General features: G+C 37.0%; 1 protein-coding gene across 1 annotated transcript; it reads right to left on the reverse strand.

Moving 5' to 3' along the window:
• Positions 1-9,757: 9,757 nt before the first annotated feature.
• On the reverse strand, positions 9,758-12,471 carry LOC132983954 (C-reactive protein-like). The gene is made up of 5 exons (XM_061050530.1): positions 12,365-12,471; positions 12,117-12,171; positions 10,916-11,018; positions 10,522-10,819; positions 9,758-10,375 (listed from the first exon to the last, which is right to left on the reverse strand). The coding sequence occupies exons 2-5, from the start codon at positions 12,169-12,171 to the stop codon at positions 10,157-10,159; spliced, it is 675 nt and encodes a 224-aa protein (XP_060906513.1). The 5' UTR covers positions 12,365-12,471; the 3' UTR covers positions 9,758-10,156.
• Between the last annotated feature and the right edge of the window lie 311 nt (positions 12,472-12,782).

The raw sequence follows: 12,782 nt of genomic DNA on the forward strand, positions 1-12,782 counted from the left end.
CACGCCCACTCAGTTAAACGGTATAACATGTTTGACTTTACTACCAGGATTATATGTATGAAGTTTCGGGACAGTATGACTATGTTAAGCCCGTGAAAAAAGTACTTCCTGTTTGATGGCGATCGACGCGTCCGTATGGCGACAGCGTTGGACGTAGGCATTTGAGCTTGAAAGTGTTGTATGGCCAAGGTGTTAGCATGGTCCACACCAATTTTGAGGGGAAAATGAGCTACCGTGTAGCAATGGCTAATGCTAATTGAGAAGCAGTAACTTCCTGTTGTCAACAGGTGGCGCTGTGACTAATCAAAAAATGTCAATCATGGATGTGTTCAGGGCGGGTCCCGTATCATGCATGAGAAATCATAATATGATTGAAGACTAGATGGCAGAGATATAAGCATTTACTTTTTTGGCAACTTGCCAAAAAACTTAAAATGCACGCCACGGCCACGCCCTTTGACGAAATAACTTACGGAGCACAACAAGATATGCTGAGCCTGTCTAGAACGCACTGACACTGAGTTTGCGTCGATGGGATGAGCGCCCTCGGACAAGTGCGTTGAAATAGGAAGGCTGAAATCAGCGATTTTGAGCCATTTTGGGCCGTGAAATTCAACTTTAATTTGTGGACTTCCTGTCAGGTTTTTTGAAACGCCGCAAGAGGATTTTTAGTCCGTCCCGACAAGCTTAATATGCATACCAATTTTCGTGAGTGTATGTGAAAAAAAACCTTTATGGGGAGGCCATTTTGAAAATTTGAAGGGGGCGCCACTGAGCCATTTTGCGATTTTTTTTTACGAAACCACCAAAATATAAAATTTTTCACGAGACCTGATGAGCGTGGAAAGTTTGGTGAGTTTTCCAGTTAGTTCAGTAAGATAGTGTGCATTACTTTTCTATGCACAGATCTTATGAAATAGATGTGCAAAGTTTATTTACAAGTTAGAGTACAAACGAGAAAATATGCAACATTCACATGTACAGAAATCTACTAGAAGACCTATGCATAAAAGCCCTAATAGTCAGTTTTAACACAAGTCCTGCCTCTGACAGGGCAAATAGCCAATCAAAGTTTAGGATTTTTGGGGTAGCACCTATGATTGGATAATCATTTCACTGTCAAACTCTTGTACAAATTTCTTTCAATTTAAAAATGACAAAGCTCTTCAGGAGAGCTTCCCCAATCAATCAATCAATCAATCAATCAATCAATCAATCAATCAATCAATCAATCAGTCAATCAATCAATCAATCAATCAATCAATCAATCAATCAATCAATCAATCAATCAATCAATCAATCAATCCTCCTTTTATGCATGTTTAGTACTTTAGTACTTTAGTAGTATGTATTTTAGTTATACATTTTGTACCATTTTGGAAATCCTCTTAATATCTTGAAAGCAGTCAATAAATCGAATGCCCAGACAAATAAAGACTAAAGAACAAATGTGTAGAATATTTTCCTTTTTGACTGTAAAAACCCTGTCAGATTATTCAAATGGGACCACCGGCAAAACCTCCACCATCTGTGCCCCCCTAAGCTGATACATTTTTAGGGGGGGATTCAGGAAAATGTATGAATTACTCTTATGACAAAAATATGAGCTTTCTATCCTGCAACACCCTGCAGACATACTCATGCCTTCAGACAAAAATGTACCAAGTTTGCACCCCTCTTAAAAAAGGCCACACGATTGACACTTTAAATGGTTATTCTTTGTTCAATTTCACTTAGGTGTGTTGTTCAAAGTTTCTACTCTTGATGAATTATAATAACAACAATATGCAAAGATAGGCAAAATAGCCTATCTGTACTGTCAGATCCAAATGTAACCGCCTCTCTACACAGCACTTCAGTAATGGAGTCTGCACGCTCCTCTCTTCACTGATGTGATGAGATCCAGAAGTGACTGGGGAGAAGCCTGCAGCTCAGAGCGAATGTTTCCTGGAGAACAGCAACAGATCAGCCAGAGGGATGAACCCTGGAGAGGGATCAGACCGAGGCAACGAGACAGAGCACACTCAACTCAGCAGGAAATAAAAAACTCAGAGTTTAACTGAGCTTCCAGACAGGGTGAGATGGAATAAGTGGAAGAGAGAGAAACAGGTCAACACTCTTGTTTATCTTGTGGAGGGTTTATCAGTTGTTGTTGTTACCATGTTTGACTGTATGTATGGGGGGGGATAAGGATTGGTATTCTTTGGATGGAAAAACCATCCCTTTGCCACGGTGGTGGTTTGAGACTCCATCTTTCACCAACCCACAATGCTCTTTTGAATTCTCTCTCAAAACAACAAAAGCCTCAGTCTCACCTTGGCACATGTGACCAAAACCGACCAGTTGGCTTAATGACTCTAGGCTAAACCAGCTAACGACTTTCATGTGAGTCGTCCTTGACTCACATTAAAGTAGCATGCTAATGATCAACAGAGGCTTAAAATGCTATTTAGTTTAGAACTTGGGAAGGCTTTTGAGGAGAGGTAAAACATCTTCAAGATCTTCAACCAAGTCCAGTTGCCTTTGGATAAAGCTTCAAATTCACCATGACCCGAGAAACTACACAGACATTGACTACATTTACATGAACACCATTTTCCTATTAAGGTCCATATTCTGGTTTAGGCAATATTCCGAAAAAGGTGTTTACATGCTCCGCAGAGTGCTGAGCTACTGGAATATTCCCGTTTACATGTTAATCAGTATATTCCGAATAAACCGTAGTAGTAGCGTCATGACAAGACATCATCTAGGGGCGTTCTTTTCGCACGCACTGTATTGGCATTTCCACCAAATAGTCCAAGATGCTTGCTTTTGCGCTATACTGTGTAACATTCTTATCACTTCTCAGTCAAAGTGTGACTGGAACACTCATTCTCATTCACCTCCTCAACCGTGGCCGACGAGAACGCGAGGATATGGTAAACGGAGCTCTATGCATTATGCCATAGATACCAACCAGAAGACCCGCGAAGACTATGGATGAAAGTTTACAGCCACGACTGGTGGGAGCGAGTAGTAGTAGTAGTAGTAGTAGTAGTAGTACATTTTTCTCCTCCTTGCCCCAAAAGTGTAAGGTGTTTCTCGCCATGTTGAGCATGCGCAGAAGTAAACAAATCCTTGAAGTAGCATATTCAGGAGCATAGCCTATTCCAACTAATGCGTTTACATGACCCAATATTCGGATTGATACAGGCTTATGCCAGGGGTTTTATTCTGGTTTTTAATAATCGGAAAATGAGCTTAATCGGGTTATGGCAATTGGAATAAGGTGTTTACATGACTCCTACGCAATCAGAATATTGTCATTATTCCGATTAATACAGGAATATGGTGTGCATGTAAACATAGTCAATGTTCCAAGGAGCAAACCACTGGCAGAAGGATGGCGAAGGAACCTGTTGAAAATCACTTGTATAACAATCAACGTAAAAAAAAAGTGGGCCTCAAGCAGAAAATTTGTTCATATACTACTGAAATTCTCTGACTCTTTCCAATGTTTTGTTTATATGTTCTAATTTTGGCCACAAAAAAATGCAACTTTTTTGGTTCTAAATTGGATACAAAATGGCCATATTGAGAGTTACGTGTTCTCTACTCATTCATACAACTTTTGCCAGGGAGCATGAACAAGAAACACTGGTTAACATCAAATCCTGCTGTCAGAATTCATACTGGGCACCTAACAGAATCTCTAGTACAGCTGTCAAAGACATGATAAAGGAATAGCACTGTACTGTGTGACTGTCACAGACATGAAGAGGAAATGGTTTGACATACATTGTTCAAAAAGATATCATAAAACAGTAGGACTATAGAGGATGATAATGGAAAGTTACCTGCACAAAGACTTCTAGAACTATGGAGAGTTTCTGTGCTAACATGTGTCAATAAAAGCAAAAAGCTTTTCAGAGAATTGCCAGGTCATAATGATGATATCAATGATGATATGATAATGATGATTCATTCACTTTACCTTACATTTATATTTATTTTCGTTAGATCACTATCATATTCAAACTAATTTAATAAAGGCTATGTCTGAAATCACTCATTACTCCCGAAATAGTCCACAGTGGGTTTGCTGTTTGGTAGAGTTTTCTGTACAGTGGACTCAAAGCATCCCACAATACACAGTGAAAGTTAGAGAAAAACCAATGGTTGCTTACCCCGTTGAATATACCAATGTAATGCGCTGAAATAAACAACAGGCAATAACCTGGACACAATCTCAGATTGAAGATACATGGTCATGGTCAAGGTTAAAGGGTGTTCTTAAGTCTTTATAGAGGAGGCAGTATAATCTGTGTTTGTCTTCACCGGGTTGGCCCCATGAAAAGTTGATTGTGGACCCCACCAACAAAGCCCAAGCTAACATGTACAATTACTCGATCCACATGTCGATTAAACTGATGACACTTGAATTTGACAGCTTCATTCAGCTTGACAGCTTGAATTTTCTATAACTTTGGGTTACACCCTGAAAATTGGAGATCAATAACCACAAGACAGAAAAGGGGATATTTTCTCAGCAACATTTGAAGTCACATTTATTTATTGACAAATGCCGGACATTCCACACACTAACATATCTATGCTTTTAGAGAAGCATATTCTATGTCAGTTGAATAAAAATAAACAGGCAGCCCATTTATCCAGTTTAAATTTGGCAAAGTATCTGAAAATGTTGAGAGAAAAAAAATACGATTGTAGTTTAAATCAAATATGAAAGATTGAACTAAATGGTAACACTTTTCAATAAGGGTACATTAATTAACATTAGTTAAGGCATTATTAAGCCTTAACTAATGGTTACTAACAGTTAAGGCAAGACACTACAGGTGAATAGGGTAAAAAGATTAACTCACAGATATCAACATGAAACTTCTCCAGTTTATTACTTATATCATAATCAAGGCAAATATTTGTAATATTACAAGTTTTATCAAATGTTATGTTTAAATATGTAAATAAGGCATTATCTAATTAAATATGCGCTAATTTGCATTTGCTGAGAAATCTGAACATTGGATAAATCCAGGTTCAAGATTATTTTTTCATTTTGTTGACATATAAAAGACACAGGTATTTACAGAGGGGATTTTGGATATCTCTTTTTATCACTCCATAAATCAAAAAATACTATCAACAGACTTAAAAAAATCGATTTCCGCCATGTTTTTATTAAAAAAAATGTTATATAAATCAGGCCGTGAATGATATATGAACAAACCCCTCTGTAAATACCTTCAGAATATAGAAAGGAATAAAACTGGAAAGTTTGGTGTATTCAAGTGCCACTTAAGTGGAGAGTTCTGTGTCAGAGTATGAGAAAAAAATCATTTTGAGAAAACGGACATTAAAGATTTGTATTATATATATATTTATTTTCATCCCTGACCCAACACAATTCGGACAAATTAAATCACAAAGCAGCTCATTCAATCGCGCAACATTAACAAGCGACCCCTGCTGTGTGGCATGCGCGTCACTTTTATATCTAAATCACCCCCCCCGGTTTCCCATCGACAGCTTACGTTCAGATGCGCTTCCCGAGATCATTTTTCGGGGTAATGCATCATAACTTGTAATGTCATTGAGTCCACCTCTTAGCACCACCTTTGCTGGGCCCCCGCTGCTGTCTGGAGTTTTAAAAACTTAGTCGTCTGTCTGCTTTATTTCTGTTTACCTCACAGTTTTTCATAACATTAAAAGTGTAAAAAACGAAATAAAAAATGTTTTCTCATTGACAACTCAACCCTCAACAACTCAACCTGGCAAGTCTCCTCCTGTTGCTAGCTCCACTAACGTAAAAGCTACTAGCCAAGCAAATAAACATGTTAGCGAGGAGCACCCAGCTAGCTCCATGCAGGAAAGCAACAGTGCTGATGAAAACTTAATTGGTAAGTTGTTTCATCATTATTTGAGATTACGCTTAGATGCTGGTCTTTTGTTTGTGGGTGCATGTGTTGTAGACCGCCGTGTCTGCTTGGTTATCGTACTGTATGAACGGCAGGCCATTGCTTGCACACTGTTTACAAAGTTTGTTGCCATGCGTGGGTTGATAATGTGTGGTTTTATTGTATGTCTGTTTGGCTGTGTGGCTGGATGAGCGTCCAACTTCACTGAATGTTAAACTGTAGTTGCCTTCTATCTTTGGTTTCCCGTCCAGCTAATTAAATCTGCTTTACTTGTTTAATCGGTGGAATATGCGCACAGACATATCAGCACTTGTTCTGCTTAAATATCAGCAGCTCACTGATAAGTCCCTGTCACTGTAATAGCACCCTTTGTAATCTGCAGTGGCATTTCTCTTCATCCCGCCCCGTCTTGTATCTCCATACAGCCGATATTATACCATAAATGCTATACTATATTACTATATAGGCTACAGCATATGCTATATAGCCTATAAACAGTTTAAGGGCCCACTATTGGTCCCCGCCTCACCAGTTGGAGGATGGACAAGTAAGTGAACAGTCATTAGCCTTAAATAAACATGAATAAAAACAAACACTTTTGTCTTAATGCTATGACTTAGCTGTGAACCTCAAGACATGCATCTAAATGAACATCTTTATCAACCATTTAGTAATATTAGTTAATAGGCTTAATTAACATGTAAACCCTTAATTAATGTTAACAAGAGACATCTGTTAAGGGTTTCTTAACGTTCATTATTGTATGAATTCACTGTTAATTAAGGCTTATTACTGCATTAATTAATGTTAATAGCATCCTAGCATTAAATAATGTATTAATTAATATCGTTTTTAACACCCTTAATAAATGATTACTAGACACATTAGTTAACTGTTAGTAACCATTAGTTAAGGCTTTATAATGCCTTAACTAATGTTAATTAATGTACCCTTATTCTAAAGCGTTACCAATTAAACTATATTGTAAACTCCTTTTTGGTGGTCGATCCACTTTAAAACATTAAGCAGGTTTTTTTTTTACAATTAATTTGAAAGATTATGTGGTTTGAATTAGTCCTGATAAATATATGTCGTTTTTTTAAACCACTTGTGAAATTCATTTGCAATAATTCTCAATTAAAGACACTAGATGATCGATTAAGCCTAGCAGGTTCCTGTCTCTCTTCACTGTACTAGGATAGGATAATACTTTATTGATCCCCAGAGGGGAAATTCGGGCGTTGCAGCAGACAAGAAAGCTCAAATGCACATTAAACAGAATAGATAAGATAAATAAAAATAAAAATAGGGGGTATATACAGTACAAAATGAATGATGAAGTTAACTATGCAGGGAATTGTGACAGTATTTGCACTAATGTATAAAGGCACAAATGGACAAAAAAATATATTTAAAAAAATAAAATAGGAGAATGTCATCATTGACATCATGACTTATTTGGGTCACCTGAGAAAAAAAAATTCATATCAGTAACACTTATTTTCAGATTCTGAACTCTTTAGATTCTGACACAATCACAATAACTGTTTAGAGTATGCGTATTGTGTACACAGCATAAATAAGGAAATAATTCAATGCCAGTGATAACGAAGCTGCTGGGTGCACTTATGACCCCAGACTCAACGTGGGCAACTTCTGTGCAGGTAGAGAAAGGCTGGTGTGGAACATCAAGGAAAGTCAGAATGCACATCATAGAAATTAATATTATGATCGAGATGCAGAGGAGGGGAGAGAGGAGGGAGCAGCTGTCTCTTTGAGCCCAATGCTACAAAGGGAATCTGCAGCAGCTTTCCTGCCCCAAGCAGAACATTTAGTCAGAGACATCCTGTTATTATCAAGCATCTAACAGCATTATCTGTTATCATGCAATCTGTCCCCTCAACCCTCGTGCATTGTATTATTCTGCTATATGAAAGAGACTACTGTTGATTCCTATTTTAGCCTATACTGCAGTTTGGATGTTTTAGGTTCTGTGTTTGTGCATGTAGATGTTAATACTGTTAGACTATTCCAATATTGCCCTGGGAAGGATTAAAGAGGTAACAACCTACAGAAACGCTGTCAAGCATGCTAGTTTAAATCATCTTTTACACTCATGTTTAATTTCATACACCTTAAGGCTGACATGAAGCCCATAATAACATTATGTGTGTCCAGTTTTAAAAGCTTGCATGAGCATAAATAAACAGTATCAACGGTGGGTGAGGATTAGCTGTTTAGAATGGAGCAAATTTCAATGAGAATTCACCCAGGATTCTTCTGTGAACAACACACCTGGATGCTCAATATTTATCTGATACAAGAGCACACTAATATGACAACACCGTGCAAAACATTTTTTTTTTCCACAGGAAGAAAATTGAAAAGAAGAATACATAAGGTGTAGTCATATTATTTTTCATCTTTCTAAGATCTCCAAAACAATATCTATACAATATTTCTTTATGAAATGTAGCACAAAAACATTAATTATTGAATAAAAAAACATCTACTGGTTTCAGCTTCACCACTGTTTTATGCAATAGCAAAATATTTGGTGAAATGAACACTTGTAAAGTAAAAATAGCTAATTGTTTTGTCATGACGAGCATAACAAAAAAGCTAACCATGATAATAAAATATCAAATAGAGAAAACAATGTGGAAGTGTAGTGTGTAGTCCCACATGTGAACAACAGACATCATGCCAATGAACGACTGCTTTAGTGCATTGGCTTCATTTTTCAAGACCAGAGGTTGCCGCTTGGATTAAAAGGACAGTCAATGAATCCAGTCAGTGATGAAAAATAGCGCACCACTGATGGTAAATGGTAAATGGATTTGAGCTTGTATAGCGCTTTTTTAGTCTTCTGACTTCTCAAAGCGCTTTTACACTGCATGTCACACCTAAACATTCACACACTGATGGCAGAGTTTGCTAGGTAAAGTGACCATCAGAACTAGCGAATCCCATTCATACACATTCATATACGCCACAGACCAAGCTACAGGAGCAATGTGGGGTTAAGTGTCTTGCCCAAGGACAAATCGGACATGTTGCTTCAGGAGCTGTGGATCGAACTCCCAACCTTTTGGTTGAGAGATGGCCGACTCCACCATCTGAGCCACAGTCGTCCAATCACCACTGAACCAGAGCACTGAACTACCAAGGTAAGAAACGTCGGCTCTACTCTTCCCTCTGCAAACTGACTCCAAGAAACTCACTCCCAGTTTTGTGGTCCTTTATGAAATAGACCCTGCAATCAATCCTGCTGTTGTCAAACTTAAATTCCCCCCTAACAAGAGAATTCACCAAACTTTCAATGTGTCACTTCTTAAGGAATCTGTTTTTGCTTCAACTGACCACTCAATGGATTTTTTTGTGCTTAGCTTCACCACTCAACCCATCTGCCATCCTGTCAAGCCATCTACCTAAACCTGCCCACATCAGCCTCACTCACACCCTCACCTTCTCCCAACCTGCCATATCTCCTTTACCTCTACGACCTTTTGGACATCATTCTCCCATCTCCATCTTCATCTTCCTTTTCCCTACAATAACACTCATTACCAATCCCTGTGTCCATGTTCTGCACGTGGGCCCTTATGCACTGGTTTTTCAACAGGTTGAAAGTTGTGTGAAAGTGAGTTACAACACCTTACATTGATGTAAGTTTATATCTATCATATCTACCATTAAAAGTGAGATATTAATCTGCTGGTGAAATAGACAAAAAAACAAAACACTTTTCAGCTGGAACAGAAAATTATCAGAGAAGAGCAAGAAAGAGACAAACACATTAAACAAAAATGAGTGATATACTAAATTTATATAACCAAATTTAAACAGATGAATTTACTGGTTCAACATTTAATTAATTTGGAGATATCATCAAATTATAAGATTACGTAGACATCATATACCAATAACATTATCTTGATTTAGCAAAACATTGACAGTTAAGTTTTACAAATATAATTTGAGTTCAAAATTCAAGAATTTCAAGACTTTCCTCAGTTCTAACTCATTTGTTTTAATGATAGCAGGTCTTTCAACATTGTATGACCACTACACCTACACAAAATTGTCGTTCTTAATTCCCATAAATGCATACCCATTTGACTTTTGTACCTTGCTTAAGCAGCCTGGAACCTTTACTTTACATTGGATGTAGAAGTACAGAAAATGTTGGGTTTTTTTTACTTTCTGAAATTTCAATGTAATTGTTTTCATGTTTAGTGACAGGTCATCTGGTCTTTTTCTACAGTAACTCTGCCAAAAATCTGATACTCCAGCGCATTCCAGTTGAGCACATTGCCTGGAGTGTAGTTTAGATCGTCCATGTAGTTGTGAATCTCACAAGCAGAGAGGATGTAGTCCCACATGTGGACGTCAGACATCATTCCAACAAATGATTGCTTGAGGTCAAACCCCCCACCGTGTGAATCCTGCTCCTGTAGACATGAAAGAGGACTGAGATTCAGTAAATTAAATCAAAATCTTATCAAAACATTTACATTAAGAGCAAAAAAATGCAGAAGTTAGTATACTAAATTAATTGAAACACAATTACTTTTTATCCTAATAAGTATTACTGTACCTGTCCTAATATAATTATTAAGGAGCCTCGGATTCTTGATCCAGAGATGGAGAATTTCCTAATCAAAGGTTTTCCATCAAACCACAGCTGCAATAGTCCAGATGTAGAGTCCCATGTGGTACAAGTAGAGTGCCACATGTTCGGCTTGTAGTCCAGCCCTGTCAACTTTAATGGGTGGTCCATGACGGTGGCCTCCATCTCTTGCATTAATGAATGCCAAAAAACCAGAATTGCATTTGGATTAGAGGGCGTAGCCATTGAGAAAAGGGAGTGATCTCTCTTCAGGTCTGTAAAAGTCCTGTAGACATAAGTAATATATTGTCATGAATGATGCTTTTCACAGCCGGAGATTCAGTGCAGTTTTTTTTCGTGCGTTTTACATTCACACTTCTACCTGTGACAGACGGTAAAAGCACTCAATTCATGCACAGATGTAGTCGGCCTCACATAGGCGCTGTTGGTTTTCAGAGGGAAGGTGAACATTTTACCCGACAGATCTAAAAGAAGAATGAGAAAAAAAAAAAAATTATTGGTGTGTTTGTTTTTCAGCACAGATTATTATTTTGACCCTTATGGGGAGGATAGAGATTGACCAAAATCATAATTCATCATCATTCAAATAATCATATTTAAAACTCTGGAAACTAACTTGTTTCTAAATACATTTATTGCATTTTTGTTGGGAAAAATTAATTACACAGGAAATAAGGAACATATATAAATGTTGGCCATGGCTAGAAGTGATGGAGTACACACAGATCTATACTGGCTGGGGACACTGTGGTGCTATACTAATCTATAACATGGATATTGTACTTGGGATGGCAGGGGTTATTATAGTTACAGAAGTTGATGAAATGCTTATTATGTCATGGGTCATTTGTGTGTTAATTATGTATTCTTTTGTTCTGTCAGGATTTGTATAATATCCTCCTCTGTTAAAAAAAATAACTGCCTACGTGTCGACTAGGCCTTAGTTTTATTTTCCCTCTTAATATCATGTCTAGTGTTTCTTCTCTTACTTCCCCCCTCTGTCAAAGAGGTGGACCCAATTGCAGAAAACCAAAATATTTAATGAAACATAAAAGAAAAAGGCAAAAAAAAAAAGGGTTACTTTTTGAAGTTCCAAAACAAAGTTAATCAAAATCCAACCAAAATATCCACAAGGAGAAAACTGGGAGAAACTACAAAATATAACAGGAAGCACTGAAAACTAGAACTAAGGAATATCAACAGAAAAATACACAAGGATACAAAATACAAAATAAAACAGGAAATCACAACTAAGCAACAACAACAATGAACAAACAAACTAAACAAGAGTACTTCACCCTTTTTTCAAGTCTTATCAAGAATTAAACTTCCTTAGAGAATTCACGTTAATCAACTCTTTGTATTGTTTTATTACGAACATGTTTGAAATATAAAATATTAAGAAATGAAAAGATTAAAAAAAAAACTACATATACCTGTAAAGGACATTGTAACTTTACTGGAATGTTGTCCTTCACTAAAATGCTTTCATTTTTTACGACTTTATTATGGCTAAACATTTTATTTCACTTTTCTCTCTGTTAGACAAGGATTGCTTTTACCTTCAGGACTTGCAGAACATGATGTCAGCATCAACGCCAGCAACGGAAACTTCATCTAATACAAAGACAAAAAAAATGTTGTCCTTCCATAGTAATCCCACATTTCCTTTCAATATCCCGTGTCTCAAACATTACATACAATTTATATTTTCCTTGCATTGGTCTGCTACACTAAATAACTCAAAGTTATTTATCTATAGAATCTCAGTAAAGTCCTGTATTTGCAGTATTTAGTGTTTGGATCTTACCTTGAAATCTATGCTTGGAGTGTGGGCAGCAGGGAAAAGGATGGCGTGTTTTTGTAAACCTAATTGTTCCTTTCTTTGTTCCCTTTTCTCTGCCTGCACATCTTTGTGGCTTTGTTTCCTTCCTTTATCTACTTCTACATTTTTTGCTTCCAGAGACATGAAATGTAGCAACTTTTTTGTCCATTAAGAATGTTTTCTGCTGAATCAACAGATCAAAGGATGTTTCTCATGAAACAGTCTTTCTTCTGCATTGTAAAAATATTAAAAGTTACCACATGAAGATAAGTGAAAAAGATAACATCTGACAATTGTATTTTTCAAGTCAATCCTTATTATAGAGAATCATATTTTCATAGACAGCCAAGCAAGTACAGGTGCATTCTTGTACTTATGATATATTAATTCTTGTTAATACGAT

The sequence above is a fragment of the Labrus mixtus genome, chromosome 11, assembly GCF_963584025.1.
Source record: "Labrus mixtus chromosome 11, fLabMix1.1, whole genome shotgun sequence".
NCBI lineage: Eukaryota > Metazoa > Chordata > Actinopteri > Labriformes > Labridae > Labrus > Labrus mixtus.

Excerpts from the sequence above, each read along its gene's own strand:
- LOC132983954 (XM_061050530.1), bottom strand. The coding sequence starts at position 12,171 with ATGAAGTTTCCGTTGCTGGCGTTGATGCTGACATCATGTTCTGCAAGT. Across the intron at positions 11,019-12,116 it reads ATGTTCTGCAAGTCCTGAAG|ATCTGTCGGGTAAAATGTTC; the intron begins GTAAAAGCAATC and ends TTCTTCTTTTAG. Across the intron at positions 10,376-10,521 it reads TAATAATTATATTAGGACAG|GAGCAGGATTCACACGGTGG; the intron begins GTACAGTAATAC and ends TCATGTCTACAG.